This window comes from Hylaeus volcanicus, chromosome 9 (assembly GCF_026283585.1).
Source record: "Hylaeus volcanicus isolate JK05 chromosome 9, UHH_iyHylVolc1.0_haploid, whole genome shotgun sequence".
NCBI classification, from domain to species: Eukaryota; Metazoa; Arthropoda; class Insecta; order Hymenoptera; family Colletidae; genus Hylaeus; species Hylaeus volcanicus.
The window spans coordinates 1,929,584-1,955,123 of NC_071984.1; the positions used below are offsets into that span (position 1 = coordinate 1,929,584).

The 25,540-nt window shown below is 39.9% G+C and overlaps 8 protein-coding genes and 2 long non-coding RNA genes across 22 annotated transcripts in view; 6 read left to right on the plus strand and 4 right to left on the minus strand.

Annotated features, from left to right (window-relative positions):
• LOC128881894 (chromodomain-helicase-DNA-binding protein Mi-2 homolog) overlaps nucleotides 1–10,340 on the plus strand; it is an 11,866-nt gene extending 1,526 nt beyond the window's left edge. The window contains exons 2-22 of one of the 7 annotated variants that reach the window (XM_054133290.1): nucleotides 1,167–1,258; nucleotides 1,338–1,460; nucleotides 1,544–1,837; nucleotides 1,913–2,206; nucleotides 2,279–2,533; nucleotides 2,618–2,780; nucleotides 3,075–3,260; nucleotides 3,343–3,532; nucleotides 3,592–3,974; nucleotides 4,056–4,225; nucleotides 4,305–4,530; nucleotides 4,600–6,144; nucleotides 6,203–6,471; nucleotides 6,552–6,643; nucleotides 6,696–6,900; nucleotides 6,984–7,256; nucleotides 7,329–7,604; nucleotides 7,679–7,929; nucleotides 8,013–8,298; nucleotides 8,382–8,691; nucleotides 8,815–10,340. In XM_054133290.1, the coding sequence (XP_053989265.1) occupies nucleotides 1,167–1,258; nucleotides 1,338–1,460; nucleotides 1,544–1,837; nucleotides 1,913–2,206; nucleotides 2,279–2,533; nucleotides 2,618–2,780; nucleotides 3,075–3,260; nucleotides 3,343–3,532; nucleotides 3,592–3,974; nucleotides 4,056–4,225; nucleotides 4,305–4,530; nucleotides 4,600–6,144; nucleotides 6,203–6,471; nucleotides 6,552–6,643; nucleotides 6,696–6,900; nucleotides 6,984–7,256; nucleotides 7,329–7,604; nucleotides 7,679–7,929; nucleotides 8,013–8,298; nucleotides 8,382–8,691; nucleotides 8,815–8,819 (5,888 nt within the window). In that variant the 3' untranslated portion in view covers nucleotides 8,820–10,340. The remainder of the gene's footprint in view (nucleotides 1–1,166; nucleotides 1,259–1,337; nucleotides 1,461–1,543; nucleotides 1,838–1,912; nucleotides 2,207–2,278; nucleotides 2,534–2,617; nucleotides 2,781–3,074; nucleotides 3,261–3,342; nucleotides 3,533–3,591; nucleotides 3,975–4,055; nucleotides 4,226–4,304; nucleotides 4,531–4,599; nucleotides 6,145–6,202; nucleotides 6,472–6,551; nucleotides 6,644–6,695; nucleotides 6,901–6,983; nucleotides 7,257–7,328; nucleotides 7,605–7,678; nucleotides 7,930–8,012; nucleotides 8,299–8,381; nucleotides 8,692–8,814) is intronic. The other 6 variants (XM_054133294.1, XM_054133292.1, XM_054133295.1 and 3 more) reach the window with 6 other exon arrangements.
• A 114-nt stretch (nucleotides 10,341–10,454) lies between these two features.
• LOC128881920 (prefoldin subunit 1) lies at nucleotides 10,455–11,513 on the minus strand. 2 transcript variants are annotated; one of them, XM_054133361.1, is made up of 3 exons: nucleotides 11,372–11,513; nucleotides 11,151–11,229; nucleotides 10,455–10,991 (listed from the first exon to the last, which is right to left on the minus strand). In XM_054133361.1, exon 3 carries the CDS (start codon nucleotides 10,986–10,988, stop codon nucleotides 10,608–10,610), a length of 381 nt encoding a protein of 126 aa, XP_053989336.1. In that variant the 5' UTR covers nucleotides 10,989–10,991; nucleotides 11,151–11,229; nucleotides 11,372–11,513; the 3' UTR covers nucleotides 10,455–10,607. The 2 variants fall into 2 exon arrangements, with proteins under 2 accessions (XP_053989336.1, XP_053989335.1); XM_054133360.1 differs by lacking the exon at nucleotides 11,372–11,513 and having other exon boundaries at nucleotides 11,151–11,365.
• LOC128881911 (traB domain-containing protein) lies at nucleotides 11,352–14,164 on the plus strand. Of its 3 annotated transcripts, none has more exons than XM_054133343.1 (7): nucleotides 11,352–11,454; nucleotides 12,018–12,277; nucleotides 12,780–12,970; nucleotides 13,053–13,167; nucleotides 13,240–13,786; nucleotides 13,857–13,958; nucleotides 14,025–14,164. In XM_054133343.1, exons 2-6 carry the CDS (start codon nucleotides 12,061–12,063, stop codon nucleotides 13,954–13,956), a joined length of 1,170 nt encoding a protein of 389 aa, XP_053989318.1. In that variant the 5' UTR covers nucleotides 11,352–11,454; nucleotides 12,018–12,060; the 3' UTR covers nucleotides 13,957–13,958; nucleotides 14,025–14,164. The 3 variants fall into 3 exon arrangements, with proteins under 3 accessions (XP_053989318.1, XP_053989317.1, XP_053989319.1); XM_054133342.1 differs by lacking the exon at nucleotides 11,352–11,454 and adding an exon at nucleotides 11,483–11,614; XM_054133344.1 differs by lacking the exons at nucleotides 11,352–11,454; nucleotides 12,018–12,277 and adding an exon at nucleotides 12,402–12,644.
• Nucleotides 14,149–14,904, plus strand: LOC128881957 (probable histone-lysine N-methyltransferase set-23). The gene has a single exon (XM_054133431.1). It carries the CDS (start codon nucleotides 14,149–14,151, stop codon nucleotides 14,902–14,904), a length of 756 nt encoding a protein of 251 aa, XP_053989406.1.
• Nucleotides 14,905–15,289: 385 nt separating this feature from the next.
• LOC128881915 (holocytochrome c-type synthase) lies at nucleotides 15,290–17,365 on the minus strand. The gene is made up of 4 exons (XM_054133350.1): nucleotides 16,988–17,365; nucleotides 16,643–16,874; nucleotides 16,217–16,572; nucleotides 15,290–16,139 (listed from the first exon to the last, which is right to left on the minus strand). Exons 2-4 carry the CDS (start codon nucleotides 16,859–16,861, stop codon nucleotides 15,887–15,889), a joined length of 828 nt encoding a protein of 275 aa, XP_053989325.1. The 5' UTR covers nucleotides 16,862–16,874; nucleotides 16,988–17,365; the 3' UTR covers nucleotides 15,290–15,886.
• A 761-nt stretch (nucleotides 17,366–18,126) lies between these two features.
• On the plus strand, nucleotides 18,127–19,994 carry LOC128881916 (B-cell receptor-associated protein 31). Of its 2 annotated transcripts, none has more exons than XM_054133351.1 (3): nucleotides 18,127–18,289; nucleotides 18,984–19,284; nucleotides 19,366–19,994. In XM_054133351.1, exons 2-3 carry the CDS (start codon nucleotides 19,014–19,016, stop codon nucleotides 19,794–19,796), a joined length of 702 nt encoding a protein of 233 aa, XP_053989326.1. In that variant the 5' UTR covers nucleotides 18,127–18,289; nucleotides 18,984–19,013; the 3' UTR covers nucleotides 19,797–19,994. The 2 variants fall into 2 exon arrangements, with proteins under 2 accessions (XP_053989326.1, XP_053989327.1); XM_054133352.1 differs by lacking the exon at nucleotides 18,127–18,289 and adding an exon at nucleotides 18,318–18,491.
• A 1,378-nt stretch (nucleotides 19,995–21,372) lies between these two features.
• On the plus strand, nucleotides 21,373–22,543 carry LOC128881919 (uncharacterized). Its single transcript, XM_054133358.1, has 4 exons — nucleotides 21,373–21,513; nucleotides 21,714–21,857; nucleotides 21,939–22,085; nucleotides 22,277–22,543. The coding sequence occupies exons 1-4, from the start codon at nucleotides 21,436–21,438 to the stop codon at nucleotides 22,418–22,420; spliced, it is 513 nt and encodes a 170-aa protein (XP_053989333.1). The 5' UTR covers nucleotides 21,373–21,435; the 3' UTR covers nucleotides 22,421–22,543.
• On the minus strand, nucleotides 21,416–24,162 carry LOC128881922 (uncharacterized). The gene is made up of 4 exons (XR_008458220.1): nucleotides 23,990–24,162; nucleotides 23,305–23,408; nucleotides 23,146–23,222; nucleotides 21,416–21,557 (listed from the first exon to the last, which is right to left on the minus strand). It is a non-coding gene; the product is annotated as an uncharacterized LOC128881922 (long non-coding RNA).
• LOC128881906 (uncharacterized) lies at nucleotides 22,705–25,498 on the plus strand. 3 transcript variants are annotated; one of them, XM_054133331.1, is made up of 10 exons: nucleotides 22,705–22,881; nucleotides 23,141–23,311; nucleotides 23,473–23,728; nucleotides 23,799–23,903; nucleotides 23,966–24,150; nucleotides 24,231–24,467; nucleotides 24,673–24,804; nucleotides 24,911–25,055; nucleotides 25,127–25,304; nucleotides 25,362–25,498. In XM_054133331.1, the coding sequence occupies exons 1-10, from the start codon at nucleotides 22,804–22,806 to the stop codon at nucleotides 25,483–25,485; spliced, it is 1,611 nt and encodes a 536-aa protein (XP_053989306.1). In that variant the 5' UTR covers nucleotides 22,705–22,803; the 3' UTR covers nucleotides 25,486–25,498. The 3 variants fall into 3 exon arrangements, with proteins under 3 accessions (XP_053989306.1, XP_053989307.1, XP_053989308.1); XM_054133332.1 differs by lacking the exon at nucleotides 23,141–23,311; XM_054133333.1 differs by lacking the exon at nucleotides 25,362–25,498 and having other exon boundaries at nucleotides 24,911–25,060; nucleotides 25,127–25,296.
• Nucleotides 24,282–25,501, minus strand: LOC128881923 (uncharacterized). The gene is made up of 5 exons (XR_008458221.1): nucleotides 25,329–25,501; nucleotides 25,078–25,261; nucleotides 24,899–24,989; nucleotides 24,510–24,613; nucleotides 24,282–24,378 (listed from the first exon to the last, which is right to left on the minus strand). It is a non-coding gene; the product is annotated as an uncharacterized LOC128881923 (long non-coding RNA).
• Between the last annotated feature and the right edge of the window lie 39 nt (nucleotides 25,502–25,540).

The following is a 25,540-nucleotide window of genomic DNA, read 5'->3' on the forward strand; positions in this document are numbered from 1 at the left end:
GCAAACAAGAAACAAACACCTTACTTTTCTACCCATTTTACTAAATAACCAAATGCTTTCAAAGTAGATATTCATACCAGAAGTATGCGTCCATACAGTGAACCAAGTGGCAGAGCGATACCTAGAATGTTATCTACATAAAAATAACTTTGTAATTAGTATACAAACTTCAACTCTATTTATTAGATCATTGCACCCAGTCTGCTGATTTCGTGCATTTATGATAGAGTAATAGCATAAAAACACAAACAGCGGTTAAGAACCACTGGTGACGCACACATGCACGCGGCGTGTACGCGCGCGTGGAAAGAACGCGTGTTCCTGGATTTAATAAGAATTCGGGAGCGTGTCCTGTAATCAAAGGACGATGATTTAGACGATAACCCTTTTCCATGCACCGAACCGACGTACACGTGCACAGAATCCCGCGATAATAACGAAAATATAAAATATAGACAAGCAATGTGATGTTGAGCCCTTTCGAAGAAAATGGCGGACGCACACTCGTACAAAGCGTTTACCGAACTGGCAGATTAATGCCAAATAATTTGTACGCTCCGATTAATTGATTTTATTTTCGTAATTATGCTTCCTCTTGCACGAACGAACCCTTTTAACGGGATTCTGTCCGATTGTGCCGATTTTTTGTCATTCCAAACGTTTTTTCCTGAATTAAAATATAAAAAGAAAAAAATCGGTTTTATTCGGTAAACGTTGCTATCGATTCGTTTCGCGAATCGAGGCTTCGTTTTTCTTTTTACTCTTGAAAACTCGTTTCGAATCGTTTTCCAATGGGCATTGTGACTTGAAAAAAGTCAAGGTCGCGCAAAATTTAACAAATTTTTCATTAAAAAAATATAAAGTAAAAAAAAGATGATTGAAATAACATCATCTAACGCCCAATTAATATTTTCCCCATGTATAGATTATTTTTTGATAAATCTGTATAGTAATGGATATACAGATATTGATTTTATATAAGTCAGAGGCACACGGCTGCTTAATATCGGTTACATGTTACCGGTGATTGTACTGCGACAGTCCTGAGAATATTGCAGAGTCTTAAAGTATTTTATGATTGATATGCACAACGTGTATTACAACAGTAAATAAATATAAACCGTATTAAATATATATTTTATTATATTTGCATGTTTCGCTTGCAGGAGAAGACGATGTGGATGAAACCGGAGTTCAAGTTTCAACTGTTGGCCAGCAAGTGGATGGTTCATCCGACGCGGAGGAATCTCAGAGATTAGTAAGCATCTCCTGCGTAAACTTTGATCATTTTAGCACGTTTGTGAGATAATATTTTTATTAAATATTTGTCAACGCAGGAGGAAGATGACGATTACGAGCCTGAGGAACGAAAAAAGAAAAAGGGGAAGAAGCGTAAAGCTCGCAGCGAGGATAAGAAGGGCAAGAAGAAGAAGAAGAAGAAAAAATCTGATTCTGGAGATGTAACTACCTTCCTTAGTCTGATATAGAATACATAATTACCTAAAACTTAAGAATCGTTAATTTTCTATTTTTTAAATTGCAGGAAAGCGACTTTGGAGGCGGCGGCGAAGCAGGTGACATAGCTGGAGAGGACAGCGACTATGCTGGTAACAGGAAGAGCAGAAAGTCCTCGTCCAGGAAGTCGTCCAGTCACCCACCACCTGCCCCTCCGAGTCAGGAACCCACAACAGGGATGCCTACCATCGAAGAAGTTTGCAATACTTTCGGGTTGACCGATGTACAGATCGAGTACACGGATGCAGACTTTCAGAATTTAACTACGTATAAGTTGTTCCAGCAACACGTCAGACCACTTCTCGCGAAGGAAAATCCTAAAGTAAGCCTTTGGCGTTTAAGTAATTTCGCAATTCCCTCGAACATATTCTCTCACTTTTGTACTCTGCGCGTTTAGGTTCCAATGTCGAAGCTTATGATGTTGGTAGCTGCCAAATGGCGAGACTTCTCCGAACTGAATCCTCATACGCAGCCGGATGCGGATGTATCGTCCGCGAACGTGGACGACGACAGCAGAAATTCGAGGCCGAATCGCAGCGGCGCGGTGCAAGAAGGCGAAGACGAGGAGGACGACGACGAAGACAGCGACAGGAAGCGAAAGTCGAGGGGATCCAGGGCGAAGAAAGGAAAGAAAGCTTCCAAAGTACCGACGCTCAAGATTAAGCTTGGAAAACGTAAACGGGGAAGCTCGGTAATTAAAATTCGTCGCGTACCTTTGAATCATTGAGGATTCTTTTTGTTAATTGCTAACGTTACTGTTTAGGACGAGGAAGCGGAAGGTAGCGGAGTTGGGAGCGACAGAGACTCCGATATGGAGTTCGAGCAAATGCTGGCTGACGCCGAAGAGCCTTCCGGTGCGGACGGGACAAACAAAGGGAACGCTGAAGAAAACGGAGTCGAACCGCCTGCGGAGCCTCCCGTCCGTAGGAAGGCGAAGACTAAAATTGGAAACAAAACAAAAAAGAAGAAAAAGACGAAGACTACGTCAAAGTTTCCGGACGGAGAGGAAGGTCTCCAGGTAATTCGAGCTGTCTTCCTTCCTTCGGTTTGTTTAGAGAATAAATTTCACCTATTTTTGTCTATCATATTTATCTTTGCGCAGACCGACCATCAGGATTATTGCGAAGTATGCCAACAAGGTGGAGAAATTATATTGTGCGATACCTGCCCTAGAGCATACCACTTGGTGTGTCTAGAGCCAGAGTTGGAAGAAACGCCTGAAGGAAAATGGAGTTGCCCTCACTGCGAAGGAGAAGGTATTACAGGTACCTTCCTCATGATCCTATGGTGTGTACCAAAATGATAGCCTCATCCAAATGACAGCCTCGAGAGATGTGGACGAGGCCATCACTTTGGTACACATAACAAAATTTAAGACTCTACGAAAGCGACTCGTTAATTGCTAGAAAGAAGTTCGATCCATTGATCCAGAAGTGGATGATCCTATTATATTGGTACATACTCTGTACACCTATCGTCCCGCCCGTCATGTTGAGATGAACAGATGGAAAGTAGTATGCGCGTGTTGAAATTTATCGAACCGTAAACTTGATCTTCAGGTGCAGCCGACGACGACGACGAACACATGGAATTCTGTAGAGTATGTAAAGACGGTGGTGAATTGCTATGCTGCGATAGCTGTACCAGCGCGTATCACACGCATTGTTTGAACCCACCGCTCTCGGATATCCCTGACGGCGACTGGAAGTGCCCTAGATGCTCTTGTCCACCTTTACGTGGGAAAGGTATGTAGGGAACAGGATAAAGGAGCAGGTTAAGTAAGGTAAAGGTTAGCGTACAGCTCACTTCCTTCTTCATTCTCGACAGTTGCAAAGATCTTGACATGGAGGTGGAAGGAGTATCCAGAAACACCGTCGGAAGAGCCTTCTACGAGTAAGGCAGCTCCCAAACAACGCAAGATGCGCGAGTTTTTCGTCAAATGGGCGGACATGTCGTATTGGCACTGCGACTGGATCACGGAGCTACAGTTTGACGTTTTCCACCCCCTCATGTTCAGGTACGCATCAATTACGCGCGATCAACTGTACAGCGACTCAATGTGTTTGTTTGTCGCAGGAATTATTCGCGAAAGTACGACATGGACGAACCTCCTAAATTAGAGGAACCTTTGGACGAAAGCGATTCCCGTGTGAAACGGTTGAAAGAACAGGACGGCGCCACCAACAGGGACGACTATAATTTGGAAGAACGATTCTATCGTTACGGAGTTCGACCAGAGTGGCTCGTGGTGCACCGGGTAATTAATCATCGGTTGTCGAGGGACGGCAGAGCAACCTATCTCGTTAAATGGAGAGAGTTAGGATACGACCAAGCCACGTGGGAGGACGAGCACGAAGATATTCCTGGCCTGAAGCAGGCCATCGAATATTATTTGGATCTCAGAGCAGCGAACTGTTGCGATGGTAGCTCCTCTCGCAAGGGCAAGAAGGGTGAGAAGAGTCGGTTAATTTATTTTTCCTTTGTTCTCGTTCCTTTCGTTTGAAATAGGCCGTAACGGTGACCATGTAACTATCGTCTAGGTAAAGGTAAAAAGTCGAAGGCTCGTGAGATAATCGATGACGAAGAGAGAACGCCTAAACGGTATACACCGCCGCCAGATAAACCTACCACAGATCTCAAAAAGAAGTACGAACGACAACCGGAGTACTTGGATCAAACCGGCATGCAGTTACACCCTTATCAATTAGAAGTTAGTATAAAATCATGAAATTACTCGAGTATTTATAAGGATTTAGTATACATGTTCTGTATCCTCCATTGCTTCGCAGGGTTTGAATTGGTTGAGATATTCCTGGGGCCAAGGTATAGACACCATTCTGGCAGACGAGATGGGTCTGGGAAAAACTATTCAAACTATCACTTTCCTGTATTCGTTGTACAAGGAAGGTCATTGCAAAGGACCCTTCCTCGTATCCGTTCCCCTCTCGACCATCATCAATTGGGAGCGTGAATTCGAAACCTGGGCGCCTGACTTCTACTGCGTCACGTATGTCGGTAAGCAAACGAATTCTAAGCTCCTCAACTCATTAAGGGACACAAATGTTATCAGTTTATTAATTCCAGGCGACAAGGATAGCCGTATCGTGATACGAGAGAACGAGTTGTCCTTCGAAGAAGGTGCCGTACGCGGTGGTCGAGCCTCGAAGATTCGATCGTCTCAAATTAAATTCAACGTTCTGCTCACCAGTTACGAGCTCATCTCTATCGATTCCGCATGCCTGGGATCGATAGACTGGGCCGTATTAGTGGTAGACGAAGCGCACAGGCTGAAATCTAATCAGTCAAAGTTCTTCAGATTATTGGCGTCCTACAATATCGCGTACAAGTTATTGTTAACCGGTACCCCGCTGCAAAACAACCTGGAAGAACTTTTCCATCTGCTGAATTTCCTGTGCCGCGACAAGTTCAACGACTTGGCCACGTTCCAAAACGAGTTCGCCGACATCTCGAAGGAGGAGCAAGTGAAGAAGCTGCACGAGTTGCTCGGCCCTCACATGCTGAGGAGATTGAAAGCCGACGTGTTGAAGAACATGCCGAGCAAGTCCGAGTTCATCGTTCGCGTCGAACTGTCTCCCATGCAGAAGAAATATTACAAGTACATATTGACGAGGAACTTCGAGGCGTTGAATCCCAAGGGAGGTGGTCAACAGGTGTCGCTATTGAACATCATGATGGACCTGAAGAAGTGTTGCAACCATCCTTACCTATTCCCAGCTGCGTCTCAGGAGGCGCCTACCGCGCCTAACGGAAGCTACGAGACATCCGCGTTGATCAAGGCGGCTGGGAAGCTCGTGCTTTTGAGCAAAATGTTGAAGAGACTGAGGGACGGCGGGCACAGAGTGCTGATCTTCTCGCAGATGACGAAAATGTTGGACATCCTCGAGGACTATCTAGAAGGGGAGGGTTACAAGTACGAGAGAATCGATGGCAACATTACAGGCGCCCAGCGACAAGAGGCTATAGACAGATTCAATGCGCCCGGCGCGCAGCAATTCGTTTTCCTGCTCTCCACTCGGGCCGGTGGTCTAGGTATCAACCTGGCAACCGCGGACACCGTCATCATCTACGACTCCGATTGGAACCCGCACAACGACATCCAAGCGTTCAGTAGAGCTCACAGAATCGGTCAGGCCAACAAGGTCATGATCTACAGATTCGTTACCCGCAATTCCGTCGAGGAACGAGTGACGCAGGTAGCGAAACGCAAGATGATGCTCACCCACTTGGTCGTCAGACCCGGAATGGGCGGGAAGGGCGCTAACTTCAGCAAACAGGAACTCGACGACATCCTGCGGTTCGGTACCGAGGAACTCTTCAAGGAGGAAGAGGGTAAAGAGGACGAGGCCATCCATTACGACGACAAGGCTGTCGCTGAATTGTTGGACAGAAGCAAGGAGGGTATCGAACAGAAGGAGAACTGGGCCAACGAATACTTAAGCTCCTTCAAGGTTGCGTCCTACGTGACCAAGGAGGGCGAGACGGAGGAAGAGGCGGACACGGAGATCATCAAGCAGGAAGCTGAGAACACGGATCCCGCTTATTGGATCAAACTGTTGAGACACCACTACGAACAGCAGCAGGAAGATATCGCTAGAACTCTTGGAAAAGGTGTGTATACATAAACGTCGCTATTCGTGGATAGTTAAACAATGGTAATTAATCGTAGGTAAACGAGTACGGAAGCAGGTGAACTACAACGACGGCGTGGTAACCGGAGACCAAGGGACGAGAGACGATCAGCCGTGGCAGGAGAACCTGTCCGACTATAACAGCGATTTCAGCGCACCGAGCGACGACGACAAAGAGGACGACGACTTCGACGAGAAGGGCGACGGAGACCTGTTGTCTCGCAGAAGTAGGCGAAGATTGGAGAGGAGAGACGAGAAAGATCGACCTCTGCCGCCGTTGCTTGCTCGAGTGAACGGAAACATAGAAGTACGATACACGCGAATCCCTCTGTACCACCGTTAAGCGCACAGCTCTGCGAACATTTCATGAGATATCTTTTTGTTTAGGTATTGGGCTTCAACGCTAGGCAACGAAAGGCATTCCTCAACGCGATCATGCGTTACGGCATGCCGCCGCAGGACGCGTTCAACTCTCAGTGGTTAGTCGTCCGCACACCGTCGTTCGTCAGTTAATTTAAAGTTCTGTTAAAGTATATTGTCGCATTTTAGGCTTGTACGGGATCTGCGGGGTAAATCGGAGAAGAACTTCAAGGCGTACGTTTCGCTATTCATGCGACACCTCTGCGAGCCCGGCGCTGACAACGCCGAGACGTTCGCCGATGGCGTGCCAAAGGAAGGTCTCAATAGACAGCACGTCTTAACCAGAATCGGCGTGATGTCGCTGATCAGGAAGAAGGCACGTGCACCGATTCATTTTCATTCGCGGATCGCGCTAATGTAACGATAAGGACACGCTGATCGACAACGTTGTTCTTCCAGGTACAAGAATTCGAACATATAAACGGATATTACTCGATGCCCGAGATGATCCGCAAGCCGGTGGAGCCTGTGAAGCTGGAAGGTGGAGTCGACGGGGCGACCGGCACCAGCAGCACCAGTGCGACACCAGCCACCTCGAACGCACCTAGTCCAAGTCCTGCCGCGACTCCTACTCCAACCTCGGCTCTTAGTATCACCGTCAGCGAGCTGAACAAACCGAATTCCGAGGTGTCCGAAGGAAAGGAAATCAAAGAGGAACAGAAGGACAAGGAAGTTCGTATTTATCCCCTGTATTTCTTTCTTAAATTGCACAACAGTTGGATAACATGCTACCACTTTTCGCAGAGTGTCGACAGAAAGGACGCGATCGAGGAATCAAAGGACTCCAAGGAGGAAGAGGAGAGTAACGCCGAGAAAGATAAGGACAAAGACGACGTAAAGAAAGAAGACGTCGAGGCGGAAGGAACGGAGAAGGAGAAAGACAAGTCTGATGCAAAGGATGAGAGATCGGCGACGAAACACGACGAGAAGACGGAAAGTAGCGAAAATAAAACGAAAGTAGAGTCCGAGGAGGATGTTGTCATAGTTAAAGACGACGAGGAGGAAGCTGAAAAGCGAGAGGTATTTATCGATTCCGTGGTGCGAGGCTATAAAGTTCATCTCGGTTAACGTATTTCTCATTTTCCTGTTCGCAGGACAAAGATGTCAAAGACAAAGACGTCGCCAAGGACTGCGACACGGAGGTGATAAAGCCTAAACGTAAGTTCATGTTCAATATCGCCGATGGTGGATTCACGGAATTGCACACGTTATGGCTGAACGAAGAGAAAGCCGCGGTACCTGGCCGTGAATATGAAATATGGCATCGAAGACACGACTACTGGCTGCTGGCTGGTATCGTCACGCACGGCTACGGTCGCTGGCAGGACATTCAGAACGATATCAGGTAACGTTAATATCGATAGCAAGAAAGAAACTCGGAGCGCTCCATTTCGAGGCTTTACTTAACAATTCCACTGTTCCTTGCAGGTTCGCGATAATAAACGAACCTTTCAAAATGGATGTGGGCAAGGGTAACTTCTTAGAGATAAAAAATAAATTCCTGGCTCGACGCTTCAAGCTGTTGGAGCAGGCGTTAGTGATAGAAGAGCAGTTGAGAAGAGCCGCGTACCTGAACTTAACGCAGGACCCTAACCATCCTGCGATGAGCCTGAATGCAAGATTTGCCGAAGTCGAGTGCCTTGCTGAATCGCATCAACATCTTAGCAAAGAGAGCCTTGCCGGCAATAAGCCAGCAAACGCTGTGTTGCATAAGGTGAAACAGTTGGATAACTCTTCTGCTACTTGGATAACAATACAAGTAATCCGCAGTTTAAAAATTTAAACGATTCACCGCAGGTACTAAATCAATTGGAAGAGCTACTGTCCGATATGAAGTCAGACGTGAGCCGCTTACCAGCAACTCTAGCTCGCATTCCACCCGTTGCTCAAAGACTTCAGATGTCGGAGAGGTCGATATTGAGTCGACTGGCGGCCACGGCACCCGGTGGTAGCAGTTCACAGTCGGGTCAAGCGGCCCTGCTGGCGCAGCAATTCCCTGCTGGCTTCTCCGGCGGACAGTTACCCGCTACTTTCGCTGGCGCTGCCAATTTCGGTAACTTTAGACCGCAATACTCAGTACCGGGTCAACCACCGCAAGGATTCACAGGTTTGTACACAGGTTGTCTACGAGAAACCATTATATGCTTCAAACGTTTCAATAGAATATTCTACCGAAGAACAAATCACCTGACAGACGAACGATTACTTACAAATGTAATTTAATTTTCAGCTTGAAGAGCAAAACATTGACGAACAGTGGCTCAAACGAGAGAACTCAAAATGGCGCCGATTGCACCACCTTGACGCGCAATCGTGCGGCGCTGTATTATTTTTCGTAAATTACGATTTTTAGCCGAATTTTCATTAAAGAGAAGACGCTAAGGGTTAAAAAAAAAAGTGTTACAAAAAAAGAAAAAAAGAAGCAGACACGTTTACGCGTGCGTAAATATTTTACATCTAAATCACATTACTCCCTGTATTTATTACATATACAATTGGCGTCCGACATCGAAGTTTTCATGTCCCTCTTTTTGTATTTATACATACGGTCTCTGTGGAGAACAGCGTAAATTATTTTCTCGAGACGAATCAAGAGCATGATTTCTATTTCTTCATTGGCCGGTGTATCGTAAACGTAACGATAAGTACATTTTACTTAAAAAAAGAAAAAAAAAAGGAAAACTTATTTAAGAAACGAATAGTTTTACGTCGTGGATCTACGTGTGCAGTTTATCATGTGGTAGGCTGATTCGAGCGGTCGTTCGCATAATTTATTCGCAACGTTTCATTTTTTTTATTTCTGATTTACATTTCACGCAGAAAAGACTCGATTTAGTCGAATTTGCGAAACTAGTGGTTTTTTTTTTCTTTTCATTTGAATCGCATGCTCGCATGGATTATCGAAAATACAATGATGAACAATGGCAATCATTTTAGTTAAGACTGACGTTGCATATTGTATCCAAGAGAATTCATTTTCGTACGTAATACACACGCTACTGTAATGCATGGGTTTACAAGAGCGAGAACTCGATGGCGATGTTGTTGATTTTCTGTTCAATCTTCTAAACCGAGTCCCAAGATACTGAATCGTACGAACTTGTGGAGAGCAGTGGCACAAAAAAAGTCTGTTTGATACTTAAATAATGCAACAATGCACACAGTACATGAACTATAATATATATATATATATATTACATATACGTAATTCGATTTTGCAGGGATCGGTCGTTCGGCTCCGAATTCGTCACGGGCGAACACCGTCAAAGTAAATAGGACTTAGATTCAAATTTGATATAATCTTTGTACATACTGTCGTTACATTCTACTTGCACCATATGTCAGAACACATACACGCATACACGAGTATCATAGTAATTCATAAGCTAGGACGGATGTGTGACACGCCCCATGCATTATACTAGTAAATAAACGACTAAATGTAATTACGAGACAGAAAACCATTAACCGATCTTTCAGTAAGCGTATCGACGTTTAATCTTTTTTTTACCCCGAATTCGAGAACACTGGAGCATTTTTTATTTTCGTCTTTACCAATTTCGCCAAATTATTGCGTTGGCACACGATACGTTTTTAAGGGTAATTTTAGGACTTAGCTAAGGAATTCAAGTGAGAGTGTGGAAAGAGTGAGAGAGAAAGGGAGCATGAGTGATAAAAGTAAAAAGTACCACGGAAAACCGTTTGTTGTATGTATTAATTCTGCTGGAATAAATTAATAATAATTAGAAACTAAAATCAGTATTTTTACTGGTTCGTAACAAAGGAGAGAGCTTCCACGGCATGCTACTTTAAACTACAATGGAAGTATGGAATACATTTAACAAAGTACAAAGTTCTCAGAATCAACAATTGTACTCAATTGTGCATTTTATTATTTACGATACAATGAAACACGTACTTACAATAAGCAAACTCAATGGACAAAGAAAGAAAGGAAGCGAATACAAAACAATCCCAAAGGGATCAAAGGTGAGATAAAGTTCTCGTTTGGAAAACAAAGCATCAACCAGACGTGTCTTTATTTTGCCTCTGTTGTATCATTTCTCTGATATTGTTCTCGCACTCTTTCAAGTTCTGCTGCAAGTACGTCTTGGTGTTTTCCAAAGTTTTCACTTTCTCGTCAGCAGCCTTCATCCGTTTGTCCAAGCCTGTTTTTATGTTGTCGATGTCGTCCAGCAGAAACATTCTGCCGACGGGTTCGTAAGTCTTTGTGTCCACCGGGTAGGAGCTTACTTCTTTGACGGTAAGCTCTGCGCGTTGCTTCGACCTTTTCAATTTCTCGATCTGTATGTCCGCTAATTTCAACTTTTGCGTGGTGTCAATCATTTTCTCGTGAAGCTGCGAGAACGCCTTCCTTAATTCTTCGTCAGGTTCCCTTGCCATTTTCTGCAACGATTTCGAGAGATATAGGTTAGGAACTCGGTAAAGTTAAAGTTTACTTTCAGGATTTCGGGTAATCGAGAAACTCAAGTATCGTTACTCAAGTATTACTTTGTTGTTAAATATACTGCAAAGTTTAGGTGTAAATTTTATAATGTTACTTACGTTATACTTATCGTAAATAAAGATAAATCAGGATAGATTCAACTGGGATGCAAACACAGGCCACAAACCGCTACAAACGCTGCCGAGCACGAAAATTGCAGATTTGATAAATGTAATCAATAAAAAACGCTAAATAATAACAAACATCCGAAAGATGTAAATAATCGACACTTTGTCGGTAACAATAGTTGTCGATCGTTATATATAGTTGGTGTATTTACCTGTATTTATCACCTATCACCATCTATGGTTGTCGTTCATAGTTTATTCATGAATGGGGGAAGAAGTTAAACTCCCTTAGATCGTGAGTAAAATTACGCGAATTTTGATTTGTCTTTGATAGATTTCACGAATTTGATAAACAGAAAAATCTTTTTATCTCGTTCGACTTGATAAATTTTTTTGCACGTGCTGCCGTTCTATTCCGTCGACAGTTTTCTTTTTTTCCTCTACAATTTTTACCTGTAAGTTGGAAAATATTACAACATATCGATAAAACAATATCAATTGTTACTTTTCCCTTCGACTGCGTAACATTTTTAACGAAATCTTGATTCACGTCGATCGTAGAAATCGTCTGTTTTTTAAAACCATATTGTTACTTTTTTGAGGTTATGTAGAGTTGTATTTACCAACGATTAAAATTGAAGATATTCGCAGGAATTTTTCTATAATCTTATTTAATATAGCAAATATCAATGTTATACGAAATAAAGTAACTTTTACAAACAAAAAAAAGTAACTTTTATTGTTTCAATCAGTTCCCATATGGAAAAGTAGAAATTTCATAAAGAAACAAATTCGGTTGCCAATACCTGATGGAACGAAAAATAAATAATTTAATGGGACGTATATTTTAATTGTCAGGTAAAAATTGTCAAGAAACAATAAAAGTCTAGAAAATTTGAACATGAACGTACCCCAAAATCCAATGTCAGTAGAAGACAAACATTTAAGCGTCACTAAAGAAGGGGACCCTTTTGATGCAAAGTCTAAATCAGACATGCAAGAAATGACTAAGAATTTAATTACCAATGAGTGGAAATCAGATAAATCAGAGTCTAAATCAGAAAACGAATTTTCTACAGTGGCATCTTCGATGGACCCAAAAGAGAATGAAACGAATGGTGATAATATACAAATAAATAAGGAATTTTTAAGTTATATAAAGTTATTGTCGTTAGAAGCAAAAACTATTGTTAGTATGCATTGTAGTCATTTTCCTTTCCTTTGTAGTTTATTTTTATACTTGATCTTAGGAATATCAAAAGAATTAATCTAATAATTGTACTGTTATTTTGAAAAGTACTTTGATACTGCTAATGTTGTATGGTTTCTAACACACAAGGTCTCACTGTCTCTCTCTCTCTCTAATGTGATAATTGCATCAATGGAAGGCCATTAAATCATAGACTGAACTTAACACAAAAATAGTTGGTGCTTTCAAAATGCCAGTGCAATGTAGAAATAAAAGAAAATTATCAAAATGTCAAGGTATTATTGTCAGTTAAAAGATATCATTACAATGTTTATTGTAAATAATGTAAATAATTTTTACAATCATACATTCATCAGAGATATTTACAAATTCATTGTCATTCCTGATCAGTGATTTCTCTTTATGGTTAGGGTTCAATACCCAGAGCAATAGCAATAGTAAGAATACCAATATTAATACATTGGACCAAAACAAATATGACGCTAGCATAGATGAAAGGCTACCAGAAACCGTGACATTGCTCACCACACCAGAAGGAGCAAAATTATATTTGGTGGGAACAGCACACTTCAGTGTCGAGAGCCAGAACGATGTCTCAATGGTAAGTAAATGGAACTTCATTGTTTTTTATTGGTTAGAAATATATATGAATGATTACAAATGTATTTTTTCACAATTGAAAGATAATTCAAGCTGTACAGCCACACATAGTTGCGGTCGAATTGTGCAAATCCAGAGTGAGCGTGTTGGAGTACAACGAGGATGACCTGTACCAATATGCCAATAGCCTAACTTACGGTGAGTTCCTGTTATTTCTTACTTAAATGTATATTCTGTGTATTCTATCTCTCACGTGTATTCTACTTATAGAACACATTATTCAAACGATAAAAGAATATGGAACTTCCAATGGATTGTTGCGTATCTTGTTGTTAAGAATGTTGAGCCACGTTACCAAGGATCTTGGTATGGCACCCGGCGGTGAATTTCGTACTGCATTTCAAGAGGCAAAAAAGATTCCAAATTGCGTCGTCCAATTGTCGGACAGGCCAATCAAAACGACAATTCAACGCGTAGTGAAATTGTTGTCTTGGTGGCAAATTATAAAGCTTACGTGGCAATTGATACGTATAGATGGCCACATTAATAAGGAATTCGTCGAAACTTGTAAGCAACGAGGCGTAGTAAGCGATTTTATTAGCAAACTAAAAGAAGAGTTCCCAGCGGTTGAGCAAGTGTTCGTGACAGAAAGGGACTTGTGTCTCACGTACTCTCTTCAAGAAGCGTGTCTGCCTAAACTTACCGCGAATGGGATAATACAACCTCGAGTTGTGGGAGTCGTTGGAATAGGCCACACTTCGGGAATTATGGAACATTGGGGAAAAGTGAAGCAATCAGATATACCACCCCTCATGAGGTATTTTATTTGTGGATACGGGTAAATAATTTCTCGTTACGGGTAAACATGTTCTCGTTCTTGGTTACAGCGTGCCTCCTCAAGCGTTGTCGACCAAGATATTACAGTTTACTACCAAAGTCTCGTTATTGAGCGTGGTTATCTACGTGGGATATAAAATTTTACATTGAAGGTCAGTGGCGAATTTCAACTAACAGAATTTTAACGAACGGTAAATCAACTGGAATTTCATTTATAGGAGCTGAAACTAGTACAGCACGTCCTCATCGAAAACAAAATTTGCCCTTTATTTTCTGCTGCCCGTCCCTAAAGAGTCTTTCAAAGATTTTGGGGTTCTTCGTTGACGTAAAAGTTTGGTAACCATGGAAGCAACTGCTCGCGCAGACGAATACGAGCACGAGATACCGAGCGTGATGTACGTAGTAAATAACATACCAGGCCCAGGTGTGAATCTAGAAGATTTCGAGTCCGAGTACTCGCTAGGTTGTACTTGCGTAGCCAAGTGCTCCGATTGCTCGTGTACTCGGGGTTCCCCTAATTATATTAACGGTCAGATATTGGACGAGAAGTTAGCAGGGCCAATAATCGAGTGCAACTCCCACTGCAACTGTAGGGAAGCTTGCGGTAATAGAGTGGTACAGAACGGACCGTTGGATAGTTTAATCGTGTCGGAAGTCGGAGGAAAAGGATTCGGTCTGTTCACGACCAAGTCGATCAAGAAAGGCCAATTCATTTGCGAGTACGCCGGTGAAGCGATCGGTATAGAAGAAGCGCGACGCAGAGTCGAAGCACACAAGGATAGCATGAATTACGTTCTGGTGGTTTCGGAACATATTGGCGATCGAGTTATCGTTACGTGTATAGATCCTAAATATTTTGGTAACATCGGCCGGTACTCGAATCATAGCTGCGAACCGAACGCTAAACTAGTGCCTATCAGAGTCGAAGGAGTGGTGCCTCGATTATGTTTGTTTGCATGTAGATGTATAGAAATCGGCGAGGAGATAACTTTTAATTATGCCGATGGAGTTGCTAATTCCGTTCATGATCTCAGCGACACCCTCTGTCTTTGCGGTTCGAAAAATTGTTCTGGCTATCTACCCCATACGTCTATCTAGAAATACTAAGAGAGACCCACGTTTTTATGTCTTTTATAGAGTGTAGATAGATAGTTAACGCGTCAATTGTACAGAAAAGTTCCGATTCTGTTTCTTAATCGATAAAGTAATCGAGGATATTGACAAGAAACGTACGTATATTACTTCGACTGATCAACGCAATTGCATATTCTATTCCAGCCTGGTGGCGTGATCATTTGAACTGATATTGCGATACCTAACCGATATTTTTACGGAGCTTTTTATTGATTTTACATTAACTATTAAGAAACATTGTTAAAGGAGACATGGGAATCGGCGGTTTGCCTGCCGTATTGTTGATATTAAAAAAGAAATAAAATTCTCGCTAAACAATGGGATACGATTGTGAAATTAATATTCGAAATAAAAATATTAAATACTCTATAATTGATATAGTTTTTTGACCATGTAATATTATTGCTGCACGTGTATCGATATAATACCCAATGTTATATATGTATCAAACATTTTTTAAGCAATCGATGTACATTACTTATGTATTATGTAATTATATATACATATTTATACAGTGTAGGTTCGCGAACGGTTCAACGAGCACCGTTTAACGCGTACCATTTTGTTTAATATACATTTAACTAATACAGAAATTCTTTTTCTAAATTGTATACCGTTTCTAAATTTTTTGAGATCAACTCGAAGTGAAGTTGTATTAGAAGTAACGTAAAATTAAATGTACAGTAATTTCTAATTCATAGTACTATTATTTTGTCGATGTGTGTCAGACGTCCAAAGTTTGTATAATTCCTTGCAAGGCTGAACATATTTTTTAAAGTAGTAAAAAATATCACGAGCAATGCGCGTCTTCCGTCTAAATATCTCTTTGGTTTCACTACAATTTCTCTTCTGTTTTTTAAAGACTGTACATTCTTTGAACGTAACGTTCAGTTTGTAAAATGAACGTGTAACGAGGAAGCTAACATTTTTCGTTTCTATCTACTTTCTAACTATTTGCTTCGTTAGGTTTCGCGGCGCACTCCGACTCCTTTGATTCGTTACAGTATCTCCAACGCAACCAAGCCACCCTCATACGATCCCAAATGTTTTCCAAAGAGTCCATAGCAGGCCTCACGTCCAGCAAGGCGAACGTGTATTTTTCATTCACTTGGCCGCCATCGTAATAATCTATAACGTATCTTACGTTCTTCCCGCATCTGTCTACGATCCAATCGTGACGATCGAACGGCAATTCGTACCTAAAAGAACATACATTTACTTAACATACATACATTTACTTATAAATCATTACTTTGGTACGTTATAGAAAATTTACCCCATCCAATGTCGAATACGCGCACGCGGCGAATACTTGGTGGCTTTGCCCCCGAAACTCCGCAGCTTCGGACAGTCGCACTCTTTAGCGTGAAGCGCTTCCCATTTGAGTACTTCTTGCCATGCCTGTTCATTATTTGCATTGTGAATCTTTATTATATCGTCCATGTCTTTAGGCGAAATGTCGTCGTTCTTCCAGCGCCAGCCTTTCCTTAACATCGCATTCCAAAACATTTGCTGAGAGGGGTACACCCAAAACTCTTTTTCTTCCGTTGCCTTTGGTATAGATGAGACTTGTCTGTTCGTAGGTAACGGGAAAGGTTGATCCGGGGCTGGTTGCTGGTTGGCGGCAGGCATCTGTGATTTAATAGAAATTTCTGTTGTACTTTGCTCTAACTTTACATGTACACTAAAAGTGTTAACGAACCATGTTGAGCGGATTAATTTCATCCGGGTTCATGTGATCTACAGGACATTCGCTGGTGTATTTAGCAGGTGGTTTTTCAGATTGTTTATGCATAGGACATTCCGGTGGAGGTTCTCCTTCAAATTTATGAATTCCAGAGTGGTGTTTTGAAACTTGTTGCTGAGGTACTGGCATGATTACATCAGCTGCAGACACAGCGGATGTCAGTAAATTACCCATTGTCTCGTAATTTCTGTAACACACGTTAACTGTTAAAACACAACATTCATAAAATTCTCATTCATAAAAGTTTAAATGACCGACTCCGAAATGGGTAACCTATAAATAGATTATGCAATAACTTACATGTTTCCTTGTTAAATCCGAGTCTTCTGCTTCAATGTCACCGTGACAAACACGTGATCGCAAGAACCAGCGTGTAAACTATAAATTGTAGTCTGTAATATAAGCAGTTTGGAAAAGGACAGATGCGGCTACGATTAGTGTTTAAATAAACTTGTAAATTATATCGCTATTTAAACGATCTTATGTGTCAATCAATGTATTTTTAATATTAATATAGAATGGGTTCGATTTACCGCGGTAATCACAAACGATGAAACAAGGTCACAAATGAAATGTAACGCATTTTGAAGAATTGGAACCACCTCAATCCCGAATTCTTCGGAGCCGAATGAAAAGGGATGAATAGTAATGGGTAGTGCGGAGCCACAGATATCTAAACTATATGTATAGTGTAGATGTTTACTATATAAGTTGTATACTCGAAGAGTATAGACAGGGCCGGAATTAGGGGAGGGCGAGCCCGGGGCACTCAGTAATGCCAGATTTGTTGTAACTCAAAAATGTTGTAACACCTTGAAAGGGGCGGTTCGGGAGGTGATTTGAAACAACTTTTTCCTTAGCGAAAATGTTGTCCGAGGCTTCGTTGAAGAGATATTAACGGAAAACACTGACCAATCAGAAGTAGGCTACGCGCTAGCCGGCTTCGTTCATACGCTACCGCGGCCGCTCCACCAGTATACTCGCGCTCTGATTGGTCAGTGTTTTCCGTTAATATCTCTTCAACGAAGCCTCGGACAACATTTTCGCTAAGGAAAAAGTTGTTTCAAATCACCTCCCGAACCGCCCCTTTCAAGGTGTTACAACATTTTTGGGACACCCTGTATACCGATATTTTTTCATGCCATGTAGTTTAACAATTTTTACAATCCAACTACAGATTCATCGTTTGATATTATTACCTTGTCCTTTTTACTTAAAAATTGTAACATCCGAATGGGTGCGACGTTAATCTTGCCCAGGGCCCAAATATCGCTAAAACCGGCCCTGAGTATAGAATTCCGTGAAAACAAACGACTTCAATTTCCAATCCCTAGCAGCTAGGAATTTTCGTGGAAATTTTCCCTAGCAGTCTCTCCTATAGTATAGTATAGTACTATTTACTATAATATAGATATCTGTGATCTATACTGATCTATACAGTAATACAGTGCACAGTGTGCATTACATACATTGCACGCCAGTTCATTGTAAATGTGAAAGTACCGTCACACCACGTCACATAAAGAGGTATATTTATAAAATTTGCGACGTTAACACAGGACTTTGAACTTACGCATTATCTGTGACTTATACCAGTTACCGGTATGTATATTTTTGACACATTGTTCTATTTGCATCGCAATACATGCTATAATTCTTTTACTTCGAGCAAACATTTTGGAGAATACCGTCAAAATTGTGGCTGCATTTTCTATGTTTAATACGAAATTTCAATCATTTTTGGCCAACTTTCAACATTGCCTTTAGAAATGATCTAAATATACTATAAATACGTGTCCCAATTGTAAGTTCACTTTCTAAATATATTCTTTAATTATTGGTTTAAAATATGTAAATATGATTATGAATGATCCAAATATGTATAGTCATCGATAAAAACTACATAACCTGGAGAGAACATTATAACACTTTCTTTTTTACTTAATATTTTCATACTCATTTCTTTCGAAATAACTGTTTAGGAATACTCTTATATATCGAAACTTATAATTGTTATTTTATTTAAAACAATCGAGTTAAAAATATTGATGATATCATGTGTCATAGTGTCTGTATATATATAGGTTATATCAAATCTCCAAATGAAACTATGTTGTTAATAATAGACGTTAACAAAGGTTGTAGTAAGAAAACCTTCTTCATTTTTTTGGAGACTCTCAGTGATAATTTATTTCTATAATTAGAAGATAAACAGGACTACTTGTATTATGTAATCTTAATTGTTACTACAAGTCCAGAAGTCGATATTAAAAATTTCATGTTATTTCTTTTCTAGATATCCACATAAATATAAAACACAACCACCATGAGTTTACAGTGGGCGCTGATCGCAGGGTTTCTATATGGAGAAATTGCTTTGGTACTACTATTAGTACTGCCAATCGCATCTCCAACTAGATGGCAAAAGATCTTTAAGTCTAGAATTCTGCAGACATTAAGTAATCAAGCATCTGCGTATTTCCTAATTCTGCTTGCTGTACTAATTTTATTTTTATTGGATGCTATTAGAGAAATGCACAAGTACTCCTCGATTGAACATGGAGGGGAACATGCGCATTTGGATGCAGAAATGCAAGGTATATATGACATTTCTTTAATGACATTAAAATTTTTGTACGTGTCCCTCTTATTTATAATTTTATTATCACTTTGCATAGGTAACATGAGATTGTTTAGAGCTCAAAGGAATTTTTATATATCTGGTTTCGCGTTGTTCTTATGGCTTGTTATACGGCGTCTTGTGACCCTAATTTCCACGCAAGCTACTCTATTAGCACAGAGCGAAGCGGCTATGCGACAAGCTCAGTCCGCAACAACAACGGCGAGAAGCTTGTTGTCCCAAAAAACAGTCGAAGAATCTGCGCAAAATGATTCGAATCAGGCACACAATAAAGCTGTATCTGAATTGAAAAATCAGCTTAAGGAATTACAAGTAAAGAATCAAGAATTTGAGAATCAGATCACCAAAGAAAAGAAAGACAAAGAAGCAATAAAGACGCAAGCTGAGTCGCTTGCTAAAGAATATGAACGCTTGTGCGACGAACATGCCAAATGTTCTGCGTCGAGTGGTGATAAGAAAAGCGATTAAATTATACCTAACCTTTGTTTTCCATTATCTTTTTAATCGTGTTATCAAATATAATTTATAAATTTTCCATAAAACTATCTCATGGTTGTTATTTCATGTTATATAGTTTTCTTAAGAAGTAATTTAAGCTAAGTATTATTTCGTATTTATACCGTCTGTTTAATTCTGAGGGAATAATAAATTTGTATGGAACAGATATTTAAATGTATATATGAACATTGCAATCATGATTAATTGTAAAGTACGAATACCAATTAATTGAATAAAATATTAAAATAATTTGTTACTGTGTAGAATGTTTCATTTAATTTTGTAATTAAGTTTGTAGTATAAATAGTTATTATTCTTGTTGTTAAATGACGTCATAAAATACAACAGTGGCGCCATCGGTGAGAAAATTCTCAAGTTTATAGCCAATATAATTCCTCTTGTATTTACTAGATGGCGCCACTAAGTGAAAAAAATTTATTGCTAAATTAATTAACTAATCGAATAAATGTAAATTTTATATATTCAACTATAATAAATATAATAAAATTTAATATATTGTAGCCCTGTAAAACAAGGAATTTTATTCATCATAAATTTATGATAAATAAAGGATAATTGTTATTAATATGTTTATTGGCCCACGGATAAAATGTATTCAACTTTATTCCAATATTGTTCGTTTTATCTAGCGTATGTAATTACAATGGTAATATAATTACACAGCTGCAAAGCTCTTTTAGTTTAGATTTAGATTTTATTTTTTTACTTCTTATTGATAAAAGTAATTTAAAAAAATAATATGCTGACTTACTAGTTGACTCTCTCCCGACTATACATTTGTATTAGTCTTATATCTAATACATTCTCTACATGTTTCTTATAAAATGTAGTAATTGTAACAATCTAGGTATTCTATAACAACTATCTACATATTCTCAAAATGATTACGAATATAAACAATATGAAATTTAGTTCGTACAGAGATTTACGCCATATACCTAGTAACAATGACAAGTTCTCTTATCTATTTGATTCTATTGTCCAACTCACAATGAAGCTTTTCACGGTCTTAGCGATTCGGGCATGGATATCACTTTTTGTTCTAGATTAGAATATAATTTCTGTAACGAAACTATCCATTCATCATCATTTATAACTTTATCGCTAGACTGCGGATGTTTATACAAGTTTATATTCACAGTCTATTTATCGCAATTCTTGAAAGAAGCGTCACACGTAATTATTATTAAATAATAAAATATCTTAATGTCCCTTTTAGGAAACCCTGAAAACCCCTAATTAAGTATAAAATCCAATAGCACCACGGTGTGCGTTACATTCGTTGCGTAATGTATAACAGAATCAGAGATTGGGATCTCCTTTTGCGCTTCTTTTGTTTTGTATAATAGAGTATCTTTCCCACCCACATAATTTTATTTCCCACGACAAGGTGTCACGCAACCATTGATGGAAACAATTCATTTCCACCGAGCCATCGATAAACCGCATTTGGTCGTGGTCTATTCTCGTACAATAATTAATTGCCGTGAAGATGTAACTCACACTAATTAATTTAGCTGCTTAAATACTAGAGAACCGTTGACAACAGTAATATTTTGTTTGTAACTACCAAGCTGCTTCGGATTAAATGGTTGCAATGCAGTCTCTTCTTGCAAAAGTGTTGTTAATACTTGTTTTGTCCGTTGCCTCGTGGTCGTGCGTTGCGGTGAGTCCAATTGTTGCTTCCACCATGATTCTGGTGTACCTTGCCTGTAAAAATACAGTTGAATTAGTAATTAAGTCTCAAGAACATCGGCTTCCAAATTAAAAAATGAAACTTTAAACATAGAAGAATACTTTACACATAGATTCGATAATTCAATTTTATAGTGTATAGTTTAAGTATATTTTCTTGGCATTGATTAGGCTGAAAAGGATGTCAAGATAAAAAGCGTGAAAATAGATGTTTCCGATGGTAATTCGGCAGTTGAGTCTTGGACAACCAGTCTCTCGAACAATCTGATTGATACGGAGATCAAAGTTAAAGAAAATTGTCCACCTATGATACAGGTATCGCTATACGTATAACATATTTCTATATCGATTACTAATCGTTGCACGTAAATTTTGAGATAATTAAATGAATCCTAGGCCGAAATAAGACTAAAAAAAGACGGAACCATGGTGAACAAGTTCGTGCAAAACATGGACCAGCCATTCGAGATTGTGAAAAGTCAGAACATGTGTAATTCAGTCGACACCCAAGAACCTGATGACAAATCATGTTCCGCGGTCGAGGTAAGAAAATTAAGGGTCGTTTTGTTAAATATAGCTCCGTACAAAAGGCCTACTGCCCACATATATTATTGTTATGTTTTCTACAAATTCAAAACAACTAACAAGAAGAAATATAGTTGTTACCGATGTCAAAAGTAACTCTATATCTTCTAAATTATTTGCTTACATAGCCATGATTTTTATTTATTTAGGGTGAGCATAGACTTTCCGAATGCGACTTGAGCTCGTGGTTCGGCGACATGGACGATGGCGATTACACGGGCGAATGCGACATCAAATCTAACAATAAGATAATTAGTACCGCCACATTAGAAGTGGAAGTTAGAGAAAAGTAAAGATGAAGTAAACGTCGTCTTCCAGTAAAGACGTATCAACGTCTACTTTCGTTCATAAAAGTAGCATGTAGCATTGTTAAAGTAGTCCGTTATATTTTCAGTAAATAAAAAACTTGGCATATGTGTACATAGTTATCATTTTCTCAGCCTAACTGTCTGAAGCAAATTTCACTCCACGCATGTTCAATCTCCGGTCGCGTTATCGATAAAACATTGCACGTACGTTCGGTACACGCCACGTAAATTCAACTTCTCAGTTCGTATGTTGTATGACAGTTGTATGACATCGCAAAGTAATTTTATACGCTTTCGATTATGGGAATATTATCGATATTTGAAATTGGCACGTTTACAGCTTGCGATTAATTGAAATAAAAAAGAAAATGGTGCTAGGCAGAAGAATCTCCCTGCGGGAGTCGTTTATGGAAATATTGACGAGGAGATCACAGATTTTGAGTAGAGTAAGTGAAATTTACATGGTTAAATTACATTTGTTTTATTGTGGTTACGGGTGCACCTCACTTTGACGGACCTAAAATTGTTTAGTTTCTTGTACGTAATTCTATAGATTTTGTCGAGAAAAATCCGGAAATGCTAGTCTTGATGGGAGGAATCCACTGGTACAGAAGTTACGAGCAGTTAAAAGTGGCATTTTCGACCCTTAGGTCCGCCAAAGTAAAATTTAACCGTGGTTACCACTAATGACGATAAAACGAATAGCCTACCAGACTGAGAGGAATCTACCTCTTCCGAGCAACTGTCAGGCTCGTCCTGGAGTTCATCGAGTGGTTAACAGAAGAACCTACAATTGAAGAAATTAGCGACGATGTTGCTGTTAACATTAGAATGGCGCAGCAGAAGAAAATTGACAAGAAAGCGCTTACCCTAGAGGTTCATAAGAATCTAGTCATTTCATTTCCAACTGCAGTTCATTTTTCCTATCGCTATTTAACGAGGCAGTTATTAACCAGTTACCACTCCTTTTCCCCTGCAAAAAATATAAAGAATATTACAATTTGTATAAAAGATAAAATCGAATACTATTTTGCAAGGATCGTTCCAACTTGTTGACGGACCCAAGAGACAGAACAGAGAAGGAAAGGAAGTACATATTGCAATTGTTCAACAAATTCCGCGCGTTTAGAAAATATCCAGATCATCTGAGAGAATCTTTAACAGGAACGTGCATGTACCAATACTTGAGACCAGATCGCGTGATCGTGCGACAGGGTCGACAAGCGGATAATCTTTATTTTGTTATACAAGGAGAAGTCAGTATATCCAGAATAGTCACCGATCGTTGGACTGGTAAATAGTTTGAACGTCTGGTTATTTTCTCTACTTATTTATAATACTAGCATTATTTAAATGCATCCAGGCGAGTCGAAAGAAGTCGACATGGGCGTTTTGACCGCAGGAGACATATTCGGTGAAATTGCATTATTGCACACCGTACCCAGAAACGCAACTGTGACTTCGAGAAGTATGTATCCTCGAAAGAGTTAGACACTGGCAAAGTTATTTTGTTACCGGCCACTGTTGTAGCTACTGTAGATTTACTCTTTGTACCTCGCGACAAGTTCGACGAGACTTTGCGTTGCTATTTGATGGAAGAATGGGATGTCCTGCAGGATGCACTGGTCCATTTCAATTACTTCAAGTCGTGGGATGCAGAAGCCATACGAGAATGTTGCATTCTCAGTAGAATGAAGGACTTTCAACCCGACGAAGTACGCTCCATCTGCAAACTATTCATTATTTATGTAAATTATGTAATGTAGCGTCAACGTTTGTAATAATTGAATTCAAGGTTTTGTTAGGCGACTGCAAGGGAATGGTCAACTACGTGCACTTCGTTTTGGATGGCGAGTGTCGCCTGATAGAACACATCGTTGTTCGCGAACAATTCTCTGCAGATAAAGTACATTATGAATTGTACGATCCAAAAGATTATCTTGCTAAAAAAAAAACGAAGAAAGCGTCGGAAAAGACGAAAATGGCTGAAGAAAAACTGAAGAAATCAGACTCCAAGTACGACGATGCTCAGGTATGGTTTCTATGGTATATAAATTGACAAGAAAGCGCTTACCCTAGAGGTTCATAAGAATCTAGTTCTTTCATTTCCAACTGCAGTTTATTTTTCCTATCGCTATTTAATGAGGCAGTTATTAACCAGTTACCACTCCTTTTCCCCTGCAAAAAAAATAAAGAATGTATAACACATATATATATAAATTAAATTATTTTCAAAGGCAAGCATTCTCGACGATGACGATAGTCGTCAATCATCCATAAACTACAGTCGCATCGCGTTACCATCAAGACCAGACAGACAAATGGATTTTGAACGTGCCAGCATTATTACAACCACGCTTTTGGACGTTGTAAGTACAGAATTTATAAATGTTACAGACAGATGTTTATGCATTAATAGCAAATAAATGTGTATCACACTAATCAAGCGGAATATGAATTAACTTGAATCAAAAGATAAACCAATGGCATAAAGTCACCGACGTGGCGGAGATGCTGATGAGAGAACCGTCTTCTGTATCGCAACAATGTTATCCTGAAAACGTGAGAACGATATTTATGCAAATTTGTACGTTCAACAGAGGAGCGTGTTTTGGCTTAGGTAATGTACGTTTTATGTTTACCTTTCGTCACCGTTTTAGTAACTGTACCGACGACGCGCTTTAAATTTAGGAGAGAACATGCACAACAGAAGAATAGTATCCACGACGCATGTACGGTGCTTTTTGATTCCTCGATACTTCCTGAACGAACATAACCGAGCCAATATCTGGGAACGTGTGAAACTGTTCATGGACTCCAAGTATCCTACAAGAGAACAATTGTTTAGAGAATTCGTTAAAAATCGCAGGTACGAGGTTGTTTCACTGCTTACCTGATGCGTTGATCACAATTCTGTGTTTTTCAGATGGTTGAAATACAAGGAAGACTTAGTTTCTGGTATAGGCAAACGTGGCCGCCGCATTCGCAGCAACGTTACCATGCACGACGTCCCCTATGCAATTAGGATCGTTAACGACGTAGGAGTTTAACAATTCGTCCTTTAAACAACATTAATTACCACGAACCTAGTCCTCTTTCCAATGA